Raw genomic sequence first — 20,302 nt, forward strand, 5'->3', positions numbered from 1 at the left:
TTTATGATGAGTTAAGCATTGTTTTGTTCTAAGGTAGTGTGGCAAAATAATGCCAACGCTCTTGCGTTGTTACCATTGCAGTGCAGAGAGACTAGAGTGTAAACTTACAATAACTCTGTTACGTATTGTACCATTTCTTCTTTCCACAATAAGTCTATATTGAACAGACACAGTACTGGTTCGAGTTTTTAAACTGACAATTTTTTTTAAAATATCTCACTCAAAGATTTTGACATACACACTCACATCGATAGAGACAGAGGTGTTACAGTACTGAGTGTCTGTTTTTCTTGTATTTTGATTTCTTCAAGCTAGTGAATTTGGGTTTGTATGAAGTAAAAAAGCTAAAGTTCAGAAAACCTAAAGGATGATGTCCCGAGACGCCTGTCCATTGATGCATGAATTTACATAAGAAGACATATGACCTCTAAAATACAAAGATATAAAGCAATCACGATTAGAACGAACACAAGGACTGCAAACTGTACTAAGAAAGGTACGCTTTCCTTCACGTCCGCGTAACTTATAGTTTCAATCCCTTTCACGACAAAACATGGTACATTTGTAGAGCTTAAAAGAAAAAGGACTGAACAAACTTAAGCACTTTGCTATATATATTTTCTTTCCCAGAAAAAGACTAAACAACATAAATACCCTAACAACAACAAAAAAAAGCCTTAAATCTTCATAAAAAAAGAAATTAAATCTTCTATAAAAAGAAATTCATCAAAAATGGAATTAAAGATTAACAATGACCAACCAACAAAACCGAATTTAACAAAGGCAATGACTTATATAGAAATGTCTCTCACTTTGCGGATGTAATCTGCCATGCACCAACAATTCGCCAAATTCAACAAAGAATACATATATGTTTTAATGCTTAATGTCGTCTTTCCCAAGTTACTTTGGAGTCAGAAAGTGAAGGATAAGAAAAGGGGTTGATGGAACATATTCACTGAAATATTATTTTCAATAGGAACGGAAACCAGATGAACGAAACTGTGTCAAGTATTCAGAGTCAAAGATGTTCAGCACCTTCTTAAAGCTGAGGGAATTCAAGCCAACTCTGCGCAAAACTAAGTCATAGTCACTGTAACAGAGAGTGATAACGGCAATGAAAAATAAAATTTTCAGACATTTTGTATTTAAACAATTATACTCTTACGCTGATGCGCCTCCTGATTTTGTGGCGGATAGATCAATATTCGTCAAAAAATTATCAATATGCCACCAGCTGATTTAATAAAGAACAATGAGAAGAAAGCGCGACTGGATAAATATTTCTCTGGGTGTAAAACAGGAAGTAGCAAAACCAGAGAGAAAAGGAAGTTAGGGTTCGTGCATGTAAGAAAGTTGTCCCTTAGGTTCAGTTATGCATGCATCTTATTTTTTTATACACCCTGAATAAACTGTTCTGCTTGAAATCATGAAACTTCATGGTGCATGTTGAAGAGCACGACACTCTCATTACAAAAGTAGGTTACTGTTCCAGGTTTGTAGTTTTTGTTTCAATCCACGTTCATGTTACAATCTTTACACTAAAATGGGGTATTCGCGTCTACTAGAACCATGTCCTTAAAACAGAAGGTTTCATTTTGTGGGTTCATCGACATTTTTCAGTACATAATAAGCTATATATAAATGCCAGTATATTTGGCGGTGAAACATCCCAGGAAGAGCCACCGATCCACCGGAAGCTAATTTAAAGCATTTTCACATACCCACGTTGATCGAACTGAAACTCAAACTCACGGGGACAGAGGTGTGATGTGTGAGAGATATGTACAGGACAGCTGCTTATACCATTCGGCCACCCGGAGCCCTAAAAAATAGAATGTCACTGTGACCATTATTTCACATCTAACTGGCTTAGATTAAGCTTTAGCGTTTAGCTCAAGACCAAATATATTTCTTGTGTGCTGTATACACACCACCAAACGCAAAAGCTTAACTGAAGCCATTATAATATGAAATATAGGTCAAATTGACCTTCTATCGCTATATATATCTGTGCTAATTAAACATGGTCAGAGATGAATGTTGATACGTGTTCCACTTCATCACAAAACTAGGTCAATGTGACCCAGATTTCACGCTTCATGAAATTTTGCTTTGTGTTTGATTGAATGATTGTAGTTTTACCGCACATCAGCAACGTAAGGCCGTTTATCTGCATATAAAAGATGTACGTAAATTTATTTACAGTTGATAAAAGGTTTATTATCGATCAGCGATAATACAATCAAACAGTTAAAAGTAAAACGATTAGATGGTGAGTGTAATATATAAAGCTTCCCAATCAACGGGAATGTAAATGATGTGTCAATGAATATTTAGATGAAAAGGTATTTGGTATAAACAACGGTATATACATTACAAAAAATACTCAGAGTGATAACATAAAAGTTCTATCTTAGCATACATGCTTGGAATGCTAGGAATTTTAAAATACATGACGTTTATTGTATCAAAAATTTCCTTCATGTGATAAACATGACGATCGCGCGCAGGTTGGAGATTGACACAATTCACCATAAAGTACTTAACAGTGAATTGTTCATTGCAAGAAACGCATTCTGATCGATGTACACCTTTTAGCAATTACAAATCGGTTATATAAATACGACCAATTATAATTCTTTCAATGACTACATCGTCCCCTGGGTTGGTTCTGGAGGAAGGAGTCCAGTCTCTTAGGTTTGGCTTATTGCACGGAGTTTTTGATACTCGGTTTAAAATCAGTGTATGGTATTTTAAAATCATATGGTTCTTTAGATAGCACCATTTTAGCAGCGCAATCTGCATTTTTCATTACCTTTAATACCAATATGGTTGTGTAAAAAAACAGCATAATATATTGTGTGTGGAAAACAGTTCGGTGTGTTTGATGAGAGAATTGGTTAGTAATGGGTTTTCCAATTTTATATTGTGTAGTGACTGAAGTACTGATAATGAGTAGAAGGAAACGATGCTGTTTAAAATATATTAGCTTCGATATTTTGCAGATCAAGGTCTATTGCTTTGATTTCGGCAGAAGAAAGTCGATATACCATTTGGTAAGCGAATTCTTGTGTGTGTGTGTGTGTGTGTGTGTGTGTGTGTGTGTGTGTATTTTCCATTAACGAAGGCTGCAGCAGCCTTTTCCTCATCCTTTGATCCATCAATGTATTTGTTAAATTCAGTGAAGAGTTCCTGATAACAGTTGTGGAAGATAGAAGGGTTTGTCTCATCGTGTAGCGTAAAAAGTACTTTTGGTTGTTTGAGTAACCAGCAAGGTATTTTGGAGATGGACGTCTTCCGGATTTTAGAAAGGTCAATTTTTATATTGTCAAGACAGGATGATGATTCTAATGCCAAATGTATGGCATTTTGGTTTATTTTTTTTACATAATGTTTTGTATTTGGGCTGAAATGAGACCGAAAAGCAGGGTTCATAGGTTTTGGTCTTAGTTTGAGGGCATACTGTATGGAAAGTATTTGTTCAAAGCCTTCATGAGCTCCAATAGTGAAAACGGTTGAATATAACTTTCTGAGTTATTGGATGTGAATTTTAACTGTGTTTTTCTTTCTGATATTTCATTCTTCGGAAGGCTTCTGAATAATTAGATGATGAGGGATTTTTAGAGAATATATCAGCAGGTATATTTGCTTTGTCGTGTTTGGAACTGAAATAGCTATTGTTTAATTTCAGACGTCGGAAAGAATTGCTTTTTCCCTTTCCATTTATTATACGGATCGTATCCCATAAATTCTTCATAGAGGAATGAGTTTAAAGTAGAAACATATTTTTTTTCCATGATGTTCTTTCACTTTCTTTAATCGTGCGGAGATCTTTAGCCCGGAAAATAAGTACTATACTTACTTAAATTTTCGGCCGTTGGACGATTAATAAATTTTCTCACTGCTTCTCGTCGTTGTTTAATGGTTTCTTAGCTTTTGTAATGGGTTCTTTTCGAGCTCGGCGAGAACATGGGAATATGTTCTTCTGCAATCTCAATTAAAATAGAAGTAAAATGTTGAATAGGGTCATTAACGTTTAAAATGGTATCCTTGTTAAGCATAGTTTACAAAACGTTTCAACCTTGGCCCTGTCGGCCTTTTTTAAGTTCTATTGTAGAACTGCTTCATCAATTGCAGAGTTACTATTCTTACGAGAGTTTGGAATGTGATCATTGTTATGAAGGTCATCAGAGACCTTCTAATCGTAGTCCAAAATCAGCGAAGGAGAACAAATTATCATATCGATACACCTGGATGTAGCCGCTCCTGGGTGTAAATATGTCGGTGATTTGGTGTTATATAGACACAAATCGTGTCTGAAAATGCAGTCTTCTACTTTGTGGCTTCTGTCAACTATATAATTTAATCCCCATAAAATGTTATAGGCATTGTAATCCCCGAGGAGAAAAATGGCGCGGGCAGTTTTTGAACAAGGTTGTCAAATTTGTTTGCCGGTATGTTGGTGTTTGGTGGTATATAAATAGAACAAAAGGTAATTTGCTCTGTAGAATAACGCTGTTGGAGACATACTGTTCACAACAAAAACAAAACTCGCTCCTGATGCCTTATCAACATTTTTAGTGTATGTGTTAACAAGGGATTATAGATTGTCAATATCTTTTAGGAATGTTTTCTGCAGGCATGGTACTGCAGGATCATGTTCAATTAAAAGCAGAAAAATATCATTGTAGTTGGTTATAAGTCCTCGACAATTCCACAATATGATGGTGTTTTTCGTTTTAAATTAAAGTGGAGACGATGTAATCAAGTTAGACTTTTCGCGGTGGAAATCTTTGTATTTGAAAAACTTCTAATTGAACGACTGTATAATCTCACTATTAGCGCCACATATGTACAAACACATCTAACGGGATGAATGTATGCATCTCGCTATTAACGCCACATATGTACAAAAAACATATAACTGGATGACTCTATACATCTCACTATTAGCGCCACATATGTACAAAAAAAACCCCACAAAAAACAATAACAAATAATATAAAACAACAATTAAAAAAAACCCAAGGTGATCTACATTTGCCACATAGTTCCTTATAAATGTTATACACATGCCATCATATCTAAAATCATGAAAATTGGGGAGGGGTGCATCTTGATGAACACTAAACGTTTACAGCAGAAGTAAGTCATTATGACATAAACCTTACGTGTCATTAATTTGGGATATTTTTTGGGCATTTTATAATCATTTCCATGACCGTGTTTATACTAGAATCGTGAAATCGACGATGATATGTACCTCGTTTAGTACAACAGCCGTACAGGAGGCCAAGAAAGCTTATAGTGACCAATATTACATCTTTTCTTAAGTTATTACGCTTAGCTCCTACCCATAGTGAAACTTGTCGGCGGGATGTAGTTCGATAATTACTTCACCCTTAATGCACACATACGAAAATGTGATCTACATTTGTACTCCACTGACGTTGTTCAAACTGCTTATTCAGTGGTAAACTTTTCCTATGAATTACTGTATGTCGTATTGTTTGAACGATTACCTTTAAGATTTTAACTGTGTCCTGCTCATGTGAATGGTTATAAAAATCAGATGAGTTGACTTTTAAATCATCATTATCGCTTCAGGAACGACAATAATCGTGTAAGTTGCCAAAATAAACCAGTGCGTGGACTTTTGATCCCAGCTACTTTTAAAAATCTAACTAACAAAAATCTAAATAACAGAAAATCAAAAACTTGAAACTGCTCCATTAAAACATCTATTAGATCTGACACGTGATGAAATAACTAATACCGTATATACTCGCTTATAAATTAAATCCAGCTGCAAACGAAATCCCTTGTAGAGACCATAGTCTGCTGTCGCATATTGCGTCAACAGATCAGGGTCTGTTGTGTTTGTTCTACTGATTACTCCTAACAAAGTGGTATAATTCAGATCTTCCGACGCATTATGTGCTGTCAGCTTCCGGGTCTGTGAGGCTTCCAGTTGAACTTGACTTAAATGTCAGTATATAAAGCATAGATTATAATCAGAACCTTTATTATTATAACATTGACCATTTGCCAGTAGCTTCTCGTGGGTCGGTAGTTCTTCCCGGGTTTTCCCGGGTTCTTACTCCACCATTATTACTGGCCCCCATGCATAACATATCGTGTGCTGAAAAATGGCGTTAAACCTCCAACAACAACAACCATTTGCTCAAATTTCATTAATACATTTAAAACTGGTACGGACGCATTACTAGCATGATATAATTTACGTACGAGATCTTCACTGATTTAGCCAGGCATTCAACCAAGTTATGCAAGAAATTCTAATGTTAATATGACCTTTGCGTTAAGTGGTAAACCTTTGGCAAGTAGTATCAATGTAGAATTCTGACGGAATATAAGATCTTCTCTAGCTGGTGTACATTGATATTCATCATCAGTATGTGTACCAAATAGAACAGAGTCGTTGTCGTTTTAATGTTTTTAAATCTGATTAAATTAAGAACGATAGTTTGCACTTGTGGCCACACAAAATAAAGGGGCCCCGAGTGGCCGAGTGGTCTAAAGCGCTCACCGTTACGGATCACTGCCATCTCACCTTTATCTTCGTGGGTTTGGGTCTCGGATTCGGAAAATGTGGGTATGTGAGAAAGCTTGCCAGAAGCTTCTCTTGGGTCGGTGGTTCTTTCTGTGGTTTTCCAGGGGTCTTCCTCTGCCATTTATACTGGCCGCCATTTATAGCCAATCTTATGCTGAAAAATGGCGTTAAACTCTGCAACAATAACAACAACACAAAATAAACAAACGCTTTACGAAATATTAATACATGTAATACAAACGTTATAAGTACTTTATTTTCCTGTTAAATTGTTTTAGCTTTTTCCAGTGTATTTACATCTCCGTTCGATTCTTGCAAGAAAATATCTTCATCATTGATTTAAAACAAAAAAAAAAAATACTTTCGTACTCTGCCTTCTGATTAATCAGAAGGTTTTTGAAATGTTTAACTTGATTTTCACAAAAATCAGTTATCACACCAAATTAACTGTAATTTATAGCTTTTTTATTATATGCCTATCAATTTTTCTGATTCAGTATTACCGTACTCTCAAACGAGGCTGGAACTACTTTTATCTCGAGTCTTCTTGGTTACAAGCGTGAATGCCCATGCCGAAGCGTCACTTAACATACACATGGAAATGAATAGTATTATGTGTAACAAATGTGTATAATCAGGCTCCAACAATTTGTTAAATCCCCTTGTAAATAACTGTCAAAATAATGCTGTCGCAACCGTGCCGTCTGAGCCTCCCACAATGTCCTACCATAAACAGTTCAAAATCTATCGAATGGGCCTTGGATATAAACGTTGCTAGTTATTTAGCCGGTGATACCTTTCGTGATGCAAAATCTGACAAATGCTCAATATATGGTAATCACATATATGGGTCTGTTGCCCCTATGAGTCGAAGAACCCGTGTTATTAACAGTGATATTAGTGAAAATGAGTAACGGTCGTTATACACGCGTCATTCATGAAACTGATGCTTGTATTTATGAGCATACCAACTGTTTAAAAATGAAATTAGGTTATGATTAAGAAGAAGTTAGTATCAAACAGTTTGAAATCTTTAGCAATTTCTGTTTTTAGTTATATTTTAGAACTTTGTCAATTTATCTGAAAATTGACTGGTATATAACAAAAACAAACTTTTTTCATTGTCATAGTAATTTGATCTTAACTGATTGATCACGTCTTGTTGCAGCATCAGAAATCCGGGTCATAACCCGAGAACGTCGCGTCTCGTAATAATATTTTGCAAGTAACGAACATATTCCAATACAATATCTCGATTCAGAAAAGAAATATGACATTCAAATATTTTAAAAACAACGAGAAAACGATAGGTGATAGAATACGTCATTAGTGACAACAACAGGGCAGTTAAATGTTTGAGTCAAGTCTTAATTCGTCTTCGCACAAGATTCAATATTTTCACAGACAGCCTTCAGGACAGTTAGCATCTTATTACCTATATTTATAATAAACAAGTTATTGTACGGCAGACTACGAACTTTAAGATAAAAAGATTTTTTCGTAGTCAATAAATAATGCATAAATTCAACCTATATGTTTTCTATTGGCATATTAAGATACTCAGTATATACAGAAGCCAATCACTGCGTCACGTGTGAGGTTCACCACAATGGTAGACGTGATCTGCACGATGAGTGGCGCGACATGGTAACCCGGGTCAATGACGGTGTCTGCGGGGTCGATCTCTTCGCACTACACCATGATCATTCACATACTCGATTGAACCATATCTATGAAGCAGATGGCCGATGCGACTTTTGTGGCTATAGAAAGGATAGGATTGTTCTCGCGAATGCTCACCTTGCTTCTATTGCCACTCCACTTGATCCGCGCAGTGATCTGCCGCTGTACCTCCATGTTGATAGCGGCAATCTCGTAGGCACGTAATGAACTTCTAGGCCACGCTTCAGTCGGAGAAAAATACTAGCTAAATACTGGCCGGTAGGCCGCCAAATGGCTCGGCGCGAACGTTATGTCATCTGTAGTAGACCCACAGAGACTTCAACAAGATCTTCATGTCATAACTACAAGACCTCTCGAGCGACTTTGGGAAAACCATGTCAAAAGCCGGCTGTTTCGAGCTTACTGAGACCATCTGAATGGTCCGCTGCTCGGTCTACTCCTCGAGTATCCACGACTGTTCCAACACGTTTTCTTCAATACAACGTATGGTGTGCACGGACGCCTCCATATTAACGCTTTAGGGTGAGTCATAAACATCATGAAAAATCTCATTAGCAACAAGTATGTCGGCCTGCCGGAAGAGCATTTCTATGCTGCAGACAAGTTTATCCACGTTCTCTGGGAAAAAGACCACACTCCAAGCCACAACCCCAGGTGGTCTTTTGCTTTGTCCGTACGTGTCTGCTGTTGCTACAGCGACTTACTCTGCGCTGCTTCCTTCTCTGCCCCTTCTGTAATTGCCCGTGTATCTGATACCTCACGCTAAAAATCATTCCACTCCTAATTAGTACCTACACCGGTATCTTCATATACAAGATCAGCCCAATCATGCTTCTTCATTTGATCTGTTGGGAGCAATACCAACAAGGATTTATAGTATTTGGGTTGATTGCCCTCCATCCCTACACTACCCGATTTTTTAAATAACACATTTCTTACCCTCTTCTGTAAAATTCGGCAATTGCTCTGTTACTTCGCATGCGTCGAAAAACTCATCTTCTTCGGTAGGCGCCTCATATGCCTCAGTTACTTAACCTACTTAACTCTGCAAGCTGACGGTTTCTTCCCCAGGTTCCACTGGAGCCTGCTCAATTTTTATATTCCGCATATCAGCGAAGGCCCAAACGCCCTGCGGTGCCGCATCCCACCATCCCACGTTTCTACGCAACCCAAAAATTTTAATTATGGCGTTGACTATTTTTAAAACTACAACTACTACGTTCACGGTGATAGGCTGTTGTCGCGTTCGTTTATCAGCATTTCTTGCTAGTTTTCTTAGATCATGACCGTGACCGCAGCGACACCAGGTTAAAGGATATACTGGCTACCCACTTGGGTAACCTTTTGCACCCGAGTGTCATTGAGATGAGTACCTGGTGGTGCTTCCATATCCATATAAAGCTTGTCATGCCGCGCGGTACTTTTGCTAGTGTTCCGATGTTTTTTCTTCCACCTCGATGGCCCGTTTGTGTCCTTGACTTCTTCAAGTGTTTCTGCGGCGGCCTTTGAGGCGGTTTTGATGGACTTAATCACGGGTGAGAACTTTTTTCAACCCCAAAGACTGTTTTTTACTGCTTGAGTTGCATGGTGGCGATCTTGTCACGCAACATATTGTACGCGACTATGTTCTCCGTCAGACATATCTTTAGCATTGGTCCCGCAGAAGAGATATGTGATACTGGTGTTAACATGGATCACCATCGCGATGTTTAATTACCGATGTGCTAGGCACAGTGCTTCGGCGCCTTTTGTCCCTGCCGCGGATAAAGAGCCTCGTGGTATCGTTTTGTCTTTACAGCATCACAGCATAGTGAACAATAACGTTGTTCTTGTCACGATCATGGTCACATTGCCCTGGGACGTCTCAGAAGCTATTAAGAAACGTTACCGTGTCTTCGACGGTGCCGAACTCGTCTTTTACATGCTGCCTGCCACTGACCGCTCACAGCAGTGACATCTTGCGCTCACAAAGGACAGGAGATATGGCGATCCAATATCAGGTCAAAAGACAGTATTATATTTAAATCCCTTAAAATTGTGAATCGTTTTATAAAATAGGTTTCATAAATGTAACATCTAACTTAGAAAAATATCACAGTCACAACAATGTGACAAAAATTTTAATTATGCATTTCTGGAGCATACTTATACATTATATATTTGTCTGATTTTGTTCTTTTGATGCATCAACGGTTATGGTAAGGAATCTTGCAACTCACGTGCATTGCCCTCGCGTGAGTAGATGCTAGTCATTGGAGATGCGCAGCAATAACGATAAACAGATCTATCCGCGGTTTTTCTCACGACGGTATTTTTTCACTGTACCGGTACGCCGGTAGTTTCCGTCGGTAAAAATTGTACAGAAATTACCGAGGAATCTCGTTGTTGCTATTTTAATCATAATAAGAGCATATTTTCATTATTCATGACCAAAAAATTCAACAAATGATATTTTTGAACAAAACTTTGTATCTCCCAAATTAATGGTGAATATTACACATATAATTGTATCTTTGAACCTTTAATCATATATTTCACAATCGACACGCATGCCAACGCATTAGCCAAAGGGAATGCTGTGAAACATTCGGGCTAAATCCAGCTTTTGGAACAAGTTTCGGATTAAAATAAACAGAAAAAAACAAAGAAAGATTGAAACAAAAGCACATGTTGTAGTTATTTACTAGCGTATGCGTATGTGAATATGGCAAAACATGTGTATTCCTTTGTAAGACTGCGAATTATTGTACGATTTTCAGGAGCGCGCTTGTTTTCTGTCCGAAAATTACGTAATTTCTCAAGTCCACAAAATATTTTCTCTTTTGTTCAGCAAGTGTGTTTCATCTTTACTGGACCTCAGTAACAAATATCTTGCACTGGTGTTGGCACCCCACTCAAAGTTTCCCTGCCTGTTTTTTCAATGGCTTAGCTAGAAAATTGTAGGCATTAGTAGCAACGCTTCCTTTGTTAGCAATATGATCTCTAATATCATCATGATGTCTTTCATAATACCAGCATTAGTGTAAGCTTAATCGTGCCACTCAGTGACGTCACTATGGGGGTGGGTGGGGTGCGGACCGCACCGGGTGACACCATCAGAGAGGGTGACACCAAAATGACTGTCTATAAAATTGTTGAACTTTTGTGCAGGAAGGAGGTCCATGGGGCTGACACCATGAGTTATCGCACTGGGTGACACCAAAACTAGTGACGCCACTGGTCCCGCTTCAGTATCAACACTTCCTATTGTTACCAATAGGATCTCTAATGTCATCACGATATCTTTCTCAGTATCAGCCTTAGTGTAAGCTTAATCGTCCAACTTTCGTAACATCTTTTTGGATTCCAATGGACACAGCAATTAACATACGGAGAGCAAATTATTCGACGATAAGGTACTGTCCGCTTAATTTTTGGGTGGAGGATTACGTGATTTTCAGTTGAGCTGAACTATTTTCTTTTCTTTTATCTCGAGATAATATTTTGCCAAATAACGTCATGGATATAATATGGTGTTATATCGTCCTAATAACATTATGGATATAATATGGTGTTATTTTGTCCTAATAACATCATGGATACAATATGGTGTTATTTGCCAAATAACGTCATGGATATAATATGGTGTTATTTGCTTTATATCAGAGTAAGATATTTTTCCAGCTATTGACAGATGGAATTCAAACCCCCCAAAATAAGGTCCATGCCTCTAAACATTGAACTGTTAGTCCCTAATATAAAAGTGGTATACCGTGGTACGATCAGTATTTGTTCGTGTTACCCAGCTGTACTGGCCATGAATATAATGATGGCTATACAGTACAGCAAAACGTTACTTCACATTAATATAAAATTGAATTAGGAACTTTTCTTATATTAATTTTCTCATATTTACAGCAGTATTTGATGTCATCGCTAAATCCAGTCGTCACATGTTAGAGTAGATTTTTCATTCTAGACTGGAACACACTTTTTTAATGGTCACATAGTGATCCAGGTAAGAGCAGTCAATATCCGCATACCACCCTGAGCGAAGTAATCACGGAGTGTTTATCGAGTGATCAATAAAATCAGTGGCGCGTACAAGAGAATCGTCAGTAAACAAGGTCATCATAACAGTGCGGTTTTCGGTATATTTGTAACATTGTTAAAATGAACTTTACCATGGAGATATTTCCTCCTTATGTTCTACTTCTATGCACAATATGTGCAGTCTATGGATTGAAAATATGTAAGTTTTCGTTTCAGTTTGAATTTATTTATTCGCATTTGTTAAGTGGGAGATTTGGGACTTTGTATGCTATAGATGCAGGTAGATGACTGAAATATGTGTATGAAAATATAAAGTTAACCGCATAATCGGTTGGCAGGGTTTTGACATGAAGGTACTTCTGGAGATGGGAGATTTGTAACCTGCCTTTACACTGTAAGCAACTCGTCGTACGTTCTCTGATGGTAGATGTAAGGTCTCATATATGAAGTAGCTGTTCATTAAGATCAGAAAAGAACATGGTACTTTTTCGTAGAAATAACTTCTTAAGGTTTATTTGCCTTTTGTCATTACGCCATGTACTTTAGCTCATGCACACACTGTTAATTGTAATTAATTTGAACTGATAGGATCACACTGGTTATAGTGTTTTAAACAAAAATAAATAAAATGTATTTAATCAATGAACAATTTAACAGGTAATTTAATCTTTTAGTTCCTACAGATTCACCAGAAAACGAAGAAGTCGAATATATTTTAAACCATTTAGCTACAATATCATTGGACTATGTCAAAACACTGCAAACTTGGTCGTTCATGTTTTCAACTTTCTCTGCGTTTATGTATTTGGTTTACTATCGTTTTACGTATCAAAACATATCTGACTGGTATAAACTAATATGTTGGATGTAAAATGTGTATAGTCACAAATTAAAACGTGTACAAGAGCACGTTGATTTAATTAAAATTCCAAATTCCCAAGGGCAACATTTAAAATAACCACTAACAATCACAACTACAATAGAAAATTACTTTAAAATGGATTAAAAACATCAAATAAAACAGCTGCCAAAAAGTCTATTTCCGATTGACGAAAGAACCTCGGCCTCAACGCATCAAGTGCAGCATGTTGTTGTGGAATAGACTTTTAATAAGACATGGTACTGAAAGCTGGTGAGGAAACTGCTGACACCAATTTTACTGAACATAAAAGGGTCAAAAATGCATGTGCATAAAGTTGTATGTGCGTTTTTCTGATAGTTTTTATTTGTTTTGTTACAGTTAAACACTAGGTATATCCGCAGTTCAGTATCATTGTACCTGAAGGAATCTAGTTAAACATTAATAAACAATAATGATTGTATCTTATTGGGTTCTGCATCATTGTACATTAAATGTGCTCCAGTAATCGGATACAACGAGTGTTTACAACTATGGTTCTATAGGAACGTGATTTTGAATGAATCTATCATGTAATTGTTGTCATTCGTCTTGCTCTAGTAATGTGAGGTGTTGACTGTGTAACTGAAGGTACGAGTTCAATCAGTCAAGCAGTATGAACTATTTCCTGGACTGACTCCTTGTTGTAACACGTCTGTAATCATCGGTACATAAATTGTGTGTTTCTCTATCTCTCTCTCTCTCTGTCTCTCTCTCTCCTTAAAAAACACCCATACATCAGAGAACAGCTTCACAATGAAGAATATTTGTACCCAGGCAAAAATAGGTAATAACATGATCGCATCATGTTAGAAATAATTTGAACGTGTTAAATTAATGAGAGTATACATTAAAGTGTGATCTTTTGAGCCAGTCATATTTCACCGTTGACGTGTATGCCCCATAGTGTACATATCTGAAAATGAGAGTCGCTTGTATGCGATGTATGTGTAGTGAAGAAGACAATGTCTAATTTTTCCATGGAACAGGATGCCTAAAGTCTACCACTGTTCTGTCATTAAAGAAGGGATGTATCGTAGAGTAGCAAACATGGTATATGTAGCTCTTTTCACCGGTTGTCACCTGAGCTCGACGTTGTCCCTGCAAGCAAAATTCGCTAAAGAAAGACAAACACTTAGATGAAAGTGACAGGTACAAAACCTTCAAAAAGTAAATTAGTAACTGCTCTGCCAATTATACAAACACAGCAGCTTGGCTGAACATCACGGACGATCTAACAAAAACACAAACTCAAAGAGATAAGCAGGGACCTCTTGGGACCTCCGTAATAAAATTTAAGTTACCTATACTTACACTATTTTCACGATTTCTGTTATTTAGCATAGAAGAAAATATCATTAGTCTTTAATGTCCTTGAGTGACTAAACTTTATATATATTTCTCATATCAATTACAAAAATACATATTTAAATTGCATGATCTGTACAAAATTGATGGCATCAGCAGTGGTTCAGGTTTTTACTTTCTTGCGAAAATTAAATCAGTTTGACCTATTTCATCAATTTTAATGTAACCACAATAACGTATAAAAATAACGTTGCTGTGGTCTTGCACAGTGTACTCTTAGCAACGTGAAACCTGGATCAGACAGCGCTTGTTTAAAAATAAAATCGTCGAATATTTTTCTCAAGAATCTTGAAGTTTGAGGCCAGTCTTTGCAGAATGGTAAATCGTCTTTTTAAAATAAAAGGAAAACATTCTCTTGAAGAAAAAAAGGCGGTAGAAAAAGAAAAACACCACGATTCTATTGTTATAGCGGCACTGCTTCGGATGGATGATCCAAAGTCTGTGTACTCACACAATATTTGTTATGCTTAATAAAAATAAAATAATAAATGTCAAATTTATGCCTTTCAGACCGTATGCAAAGGCTGTGTAATAATGAAATCTCCATGATATCAGAAGGTATAGACGCAGCTCGACTTGTATTCAGTTCAAACGGACGACGTGATTGCGCTCTCAATGTGGAAGCATCGTTCACAACCCCGTTTATAGGATTTCACTTTGAAAAAATGGACATCGGAAATGACACAGTGGACTACAACTGTACTTATGCTAGACTAAGACTCAAAGATGGCGAATCAGCACAAGCACCGGAAGTGGACGGTAAGAGCCATAAGGAGATGGAAATTTTTTCTGTAAGCTTTACGTTCAATCACGTTTGAGGATGAAACTAAGTAATGTCTATTTTAAAGATATTAGGACCATGTTTTAAATAAGTCTCTCTGCGGTAATACTATTTCTTTTGAAATCTCTAAATTATAATTACATTTGAACTATTTCTGTTGTTGTAGTATGCAACCTCAACAATTTTAATTCGCAATTAAGTTACAAAATTTCAAGCCATAAACTGAATTTAAATACTAAATGTTCAGTGTTTAAGAAACAATTCGAATTGATGTGTAAAGAGCATTCTAAATGTCTTTTAACTTTGTTCAAAGAAGATTGCATTTTGGAGGTAGAGATATGTGATTCAATAAAATGAAAACATATTAGAGACATTAATTTCCTTGTCAGAATTCTAGGAAATTCTGAACAATATCCACTCAGCCGCAAATTATGCGAAGAATTAATATGCGTTCGTCAGATAGACCATGAAGTATCATTACAAAAAGCCAGTAGAACTCTACTCATAATCAAACATCTATCATCATGTTGCGGTTGTGGGCTTAACGTCATTTTTCTGCATACAATAGTGTAATTGGTGAAGGAAGAGCCCTGAAATCCCCCGGTAAGAACCACCGATCCAGATGGAAGTTCTTGGCAAGCTGTCTCATACACCCACATTGGCCGATCATGAGACTTGAACCCACGCATACAGATGAGCTGGCAGTGACTGGTAAAGGCGAGTTTGTTAGACCATTCGACCATCCGGGACCCTTCTATAAACCTGTTTGGATGTTCTTTGTACAATAAACAAATAAACAAACAATGACCGAAACCTAAGTAAACCCATATCTTCTCCAAACTCATATTTTCGTAGCTTTCTGATCATGAATATTCTATTCTTTAGATAAAATGAAGACAATAAACAGAAGATCCTCCTCCACCTCCCAAGTCACAATTGCCACTCTGTCCTGTTCGTTTTCTTTATCTGTCGTTTTGGTATTGTAGGTTTGCCAGAGGAACTATGTGGCGATGATGCACCGGACGGTGTTTACAGAACCTACACGAGATTTCTAAGAATAGAGTACGATGGCGAGTACTCCATTGCAGACAATGCTTCATTTTCCATCATTTTCAATGCTTTTGACAAGGGTAAGGAGGTCTTGTTTGTTGCATTTTTTATTTTCTGTGTTTCGTTTTGCTTACTTGGACGTGCACTGATAAGGATATACGATGCTTAAGGTGACACAAAATCACACTGGTACTGAGTAGTTCCTTACCAGTTAGGATGACTGCCTTACCAGGAAGATTTATAAAGACCGTATGGTATTGTAGATATTTGTGTATGGGTCTGGGTTTTATGGACTTAACAATAGCAAATACACCCAGTGGCGTGCAAGGCGCCCGTTCGTGTTGGCACATGTTTTGATTATATCACTGATTTGGATTTAAAATTGTTGCATTACATAATTATAGGCAAAACTACGAAAGGCCTGAAGGGACACCCTTCACACTTTTGTCATCCGAGATCTCTGTTTACCGTTTCGAGGTCTTAATTTTCTAATCTGAGATCACGATTTACAAATCTGAAAGCATGGTTTACTTATCTGAGATCTGGATTCAATAATCAGACGCATTAGTTTATTTATTAATAAACATAGATCTGGGATTAGCAAATCGAGATCTTAGATTAGTAAATTGAGTTTTCGGATTAGTAAGTTAGGTTAGTAAACCTAGACATAAGATTCGAAGAAAAATATGTCCCTTCAGGTCATCGAATAATACAGCTGAGCTTCGATACGACATATTTGCAAATATTCATCAGGACGACGGATGCTACACATCATGCTGCGCTCACCCTGGATGGGAAGAAGCGAATATTTATAATCACATGTAACGCACCGATTATCTTTGTCATACACAGGAACAACATTTTCAGAAAATAGTGACAAGATAAACTCTCACTCGACCAATTTATTCGACTGAACCAGTCTTGACGCACTGCTGCTATGATTATTCTATACTTCAGTTTTTAAAACTTATTTTCGGTAAAGTGTCCATGCGGCAGGTATTTTTAACCTAGGGCCAAATTTTATTCTTCTCTCAGAGAAGCTCTTAACTTAAATACTAATTCAATACGTATGTAGACGGCTACACGCCATAGATGAGCGAGAGGGAGTGGGTTATCTCTGGGACACTTTATATTTTGGAAACTTGGATCAATTCCTACCTCAGAAGACAAAAATTTAGATTCATGAACACGTTAACGTATTTATCGTTTCTTTGTAGGAACCTGCCAGGAAGGCGAGTATAAGTGCAGCAATGATTATTGTATTGCGGAAGAGTTGATGTGTAATGGGTATAATCCATGCGGAGATCACTCCGACTGCCCGTTGTCAGTTGGCGCTATCGTAGGGATCGTACTTGGTGCATGTGCTGGTGTGGGAATCTTCATATCGTGCATCAATCTGTATATCAGGGTCATCCGTCCCCAAAGAAATGTGAGTTTATGTCAGTGACATATATATATATATATATATATATATATATATATATATATATATATATATATATATATATATATATATATATATATATATATATATATATATATACTCTCTTTAATGCCGACAAGCTTTCTATTAATCGTTAGCACTCTACAGCAAAATAGTTTTAGACGAAACAGTTAGGATGATATTTATTACAAGGACGTGCGACAAATGACTGATAATAATAAAAATAAAGCGAATACGTCGACAGTGTATATCGATGTCGTTGAGTGTGAGATGACATGAAATTGACATGTTTTAAGGTAGTGTCGAATTGCGATCGTCATAATACATCAATGTTGTTGTATCATGAACTTAAAATACAGATTGCAGGACGTCATAATGTACTGTTATTTATTCGTTCAATTCTGTGTTTGCTAGTATGATCCTCTATTGTAAAACTTGATTCCACATCTTACTTAAAAATAATCGCAGTAATCATAAGGCAGCATTTTAACTTCAGGATAATATTTCAAGTCTGCCATACGGAAGATTTTGCGTCATTCGTTCTCATTAATAAAATAATAATGTCATGGCCGTATCCAAACCGTCCAGCTGAAGGCAGCTTTGTTTGCCCGTTTAGCTGAAGATCATTTCAATTCAAACTGGGGCCATTCTCTTGTACACTTACATGACCGCTCTATGCATGTGATCGCTTTAGGTAAAGCTGATTGTTGCTTAAATATTTACATACGGGTCTTTGCCAGAGCTACCAAACGTTGATCTTTTTCATGAAGACGCTTTGATTGAAAATGTTTTCATAATGATGTAAATACAGATATTTAAAGTAAGTAAATCTATGAATGATCGAAGCATGCCCTTAAACGTGCAAGCAATTGGATGATCCACCTTTTCAAAGAGTGAAGAAAATTGTAGATGAGGAGATTTAAGAATATGCGTGCAAGAGGTGAAATTAAAATCTTATATACGCAGGTTTATGTCGGCCAGAAGCGTAGGTAAATTGCGGTTATAAAATAGAAGACAAAGGCAAAAGTTACAGAAATTTGCAACATATTATTCCGAAGATACTCAGCGGTAGGGACATGAAGAAGATTGCAAAGTAGTCTGGAAGAGTCATTGTTCATGATTCTATCTTCTATGTTTTAACATCAGTGACTATATTGTTACGACTCTATGGTCACAAACTAAGTAAAATATAATAAGCAAAACCAATGACTCCAAAATCGGAATAAAACTGATTTCTCAGTTGTCTCCTTTTATACGCCGTCTATTGCGACTATATTTCGCAATAGACCCCACGCTGCGGACCACATTACTCATCTTGCGTCAATATGCCCGTTCATGTGACCTAGCCCAACCAATGAGAGTTGCTCAATTCTTCCAGAAACGTCGAAACCCAATCAGCTAACGAGAAATTAAGCCAAAGGTACCATTTCAGTCTTATTATTAAGATTATTATTATTAATTGTCAACACATACGTTAGCATCTATCTATAGATCCTATGCAATACTAAACTCTTAAGATACTCAGGTCACATGCGAAATTGATCAAAAAGATTTTATACGATTTAAAGCCATGAATGAAAATGATAAAAATAAGATAAAATCATGTACCAGGATTTACCAAAAAAATATAGATATGCATGACATTATCACGTAGATGAAAGTGGAGCTACGTATCTTTCCCAAAAACACACGGAGGCAGCGAAAATGGTCTGGTCTGGGTCGGTTTCGATCCCGCGACCCTTGGGTTACGAGTTTGATGTTCTAACTACTGAGTCGAAGCATACGGTTATGAAATAAAAACGAAATTAATAGCCTAAAGACAAACCAATGTTCTTGAAAGGACAGTCCTTGCTAAAACACCGGTAGAAATGGTAACCTAAATTATTTCATTTCAGCTGTTCACATCATAATATCTTGCAAATTTAAAAAAAGACAAACTGATTTGGGTGGTTTAGTGAGGAACCACCTTTATGGTAAGTCAATATCATCCATTCAATTCATAATAATAACCCTAAAATTGTTGCACAGCACAGTAAAAGGAAATTGTTATAAACTTCACAGATTATCGTGTAACATTGGTGTTATAGTACTCGTGGAAAGAAGTGTGACTGCATATTTTAGTAGTTTTGTTGTTGTTGTGGTAGAATGACTTGGACCTTTGGAAAATATCTGTGTAAAAACTCATGTTCCTACGAGATCTTTTCTGGGTGCGGCTACTGTAGCATTGTATGATCATGAATGGTGTGTACTTATATTTTTATTGAAAAATTAGTTACATTGATATTAATGCATGTCAAAGGATATCCAAACAGAACGTACAAAAGAGAATTGACAACTAGCACCAATAGTCATGCATTGCTACTCCAAAATAGCGTAAAAAGTTGTCATTGAAGGCTGACAAACCTTAGGAACCTTAAGGCCGTTGATTTTCTCCTGTCAGCAAGTTTTATATACAATCCGTTATCGACG

General features: G+C 36.8%; 1 protein-coding gene across 2 annotated transcripts in view; it reads left to right on the forward strand.

Moving 5' to 3' along the window:
- Positions 1-20,302, forward strand: part of LOC149782885 (uncharacterized) — a 36,821-nt gene that overhangs the window by 14,266 nt on the left and 2,253 nt on the right. Inside the window, exons 1-4 of one of the 2 annotated variants that reach the window (XM_089934430.1) lie at positions 12,385-12,491; positions 15,069-15,317; positions 16,326-16,469; positions 17,607-17,818. In XM_089934430.1, coding sequence (XP_089790556.1) covers positions 12,413-12,491; positions 15,069-15,317; positions 16,326-16,469; positions 17,607-17,818 — 684 coding nt within the window. In that variant the 5' untranslated portion in view covers positions 12,385-12,412. Of the gene's footprint in view, positions 1-12,384; positions 12,492-15,068; positions 15,318-16,325; positions 16,470-17,606; positions 17,819-20,302 lie in introns of those variants that run through there. The other variant, XM_089934431.1, reaches the window with a different exon arrangement.

The sequence above is a fragment of the Sinohyriopsis cumingii genome, chromosome 15 (genome assembly GCF_028554795.1).
Source record: "Sinohyriopsis cumingii isolate HCF-2022 chromosome 15, ASM2855479v2, whole genome shotgun sequence".
Classification (NCBI taxonomy): Eukaryota; Metazoa; Mollusca; class Bivalvia; order Unionida; family Unionidae; genus Sinohyriopsis; species Sinohyriopsis cumingii.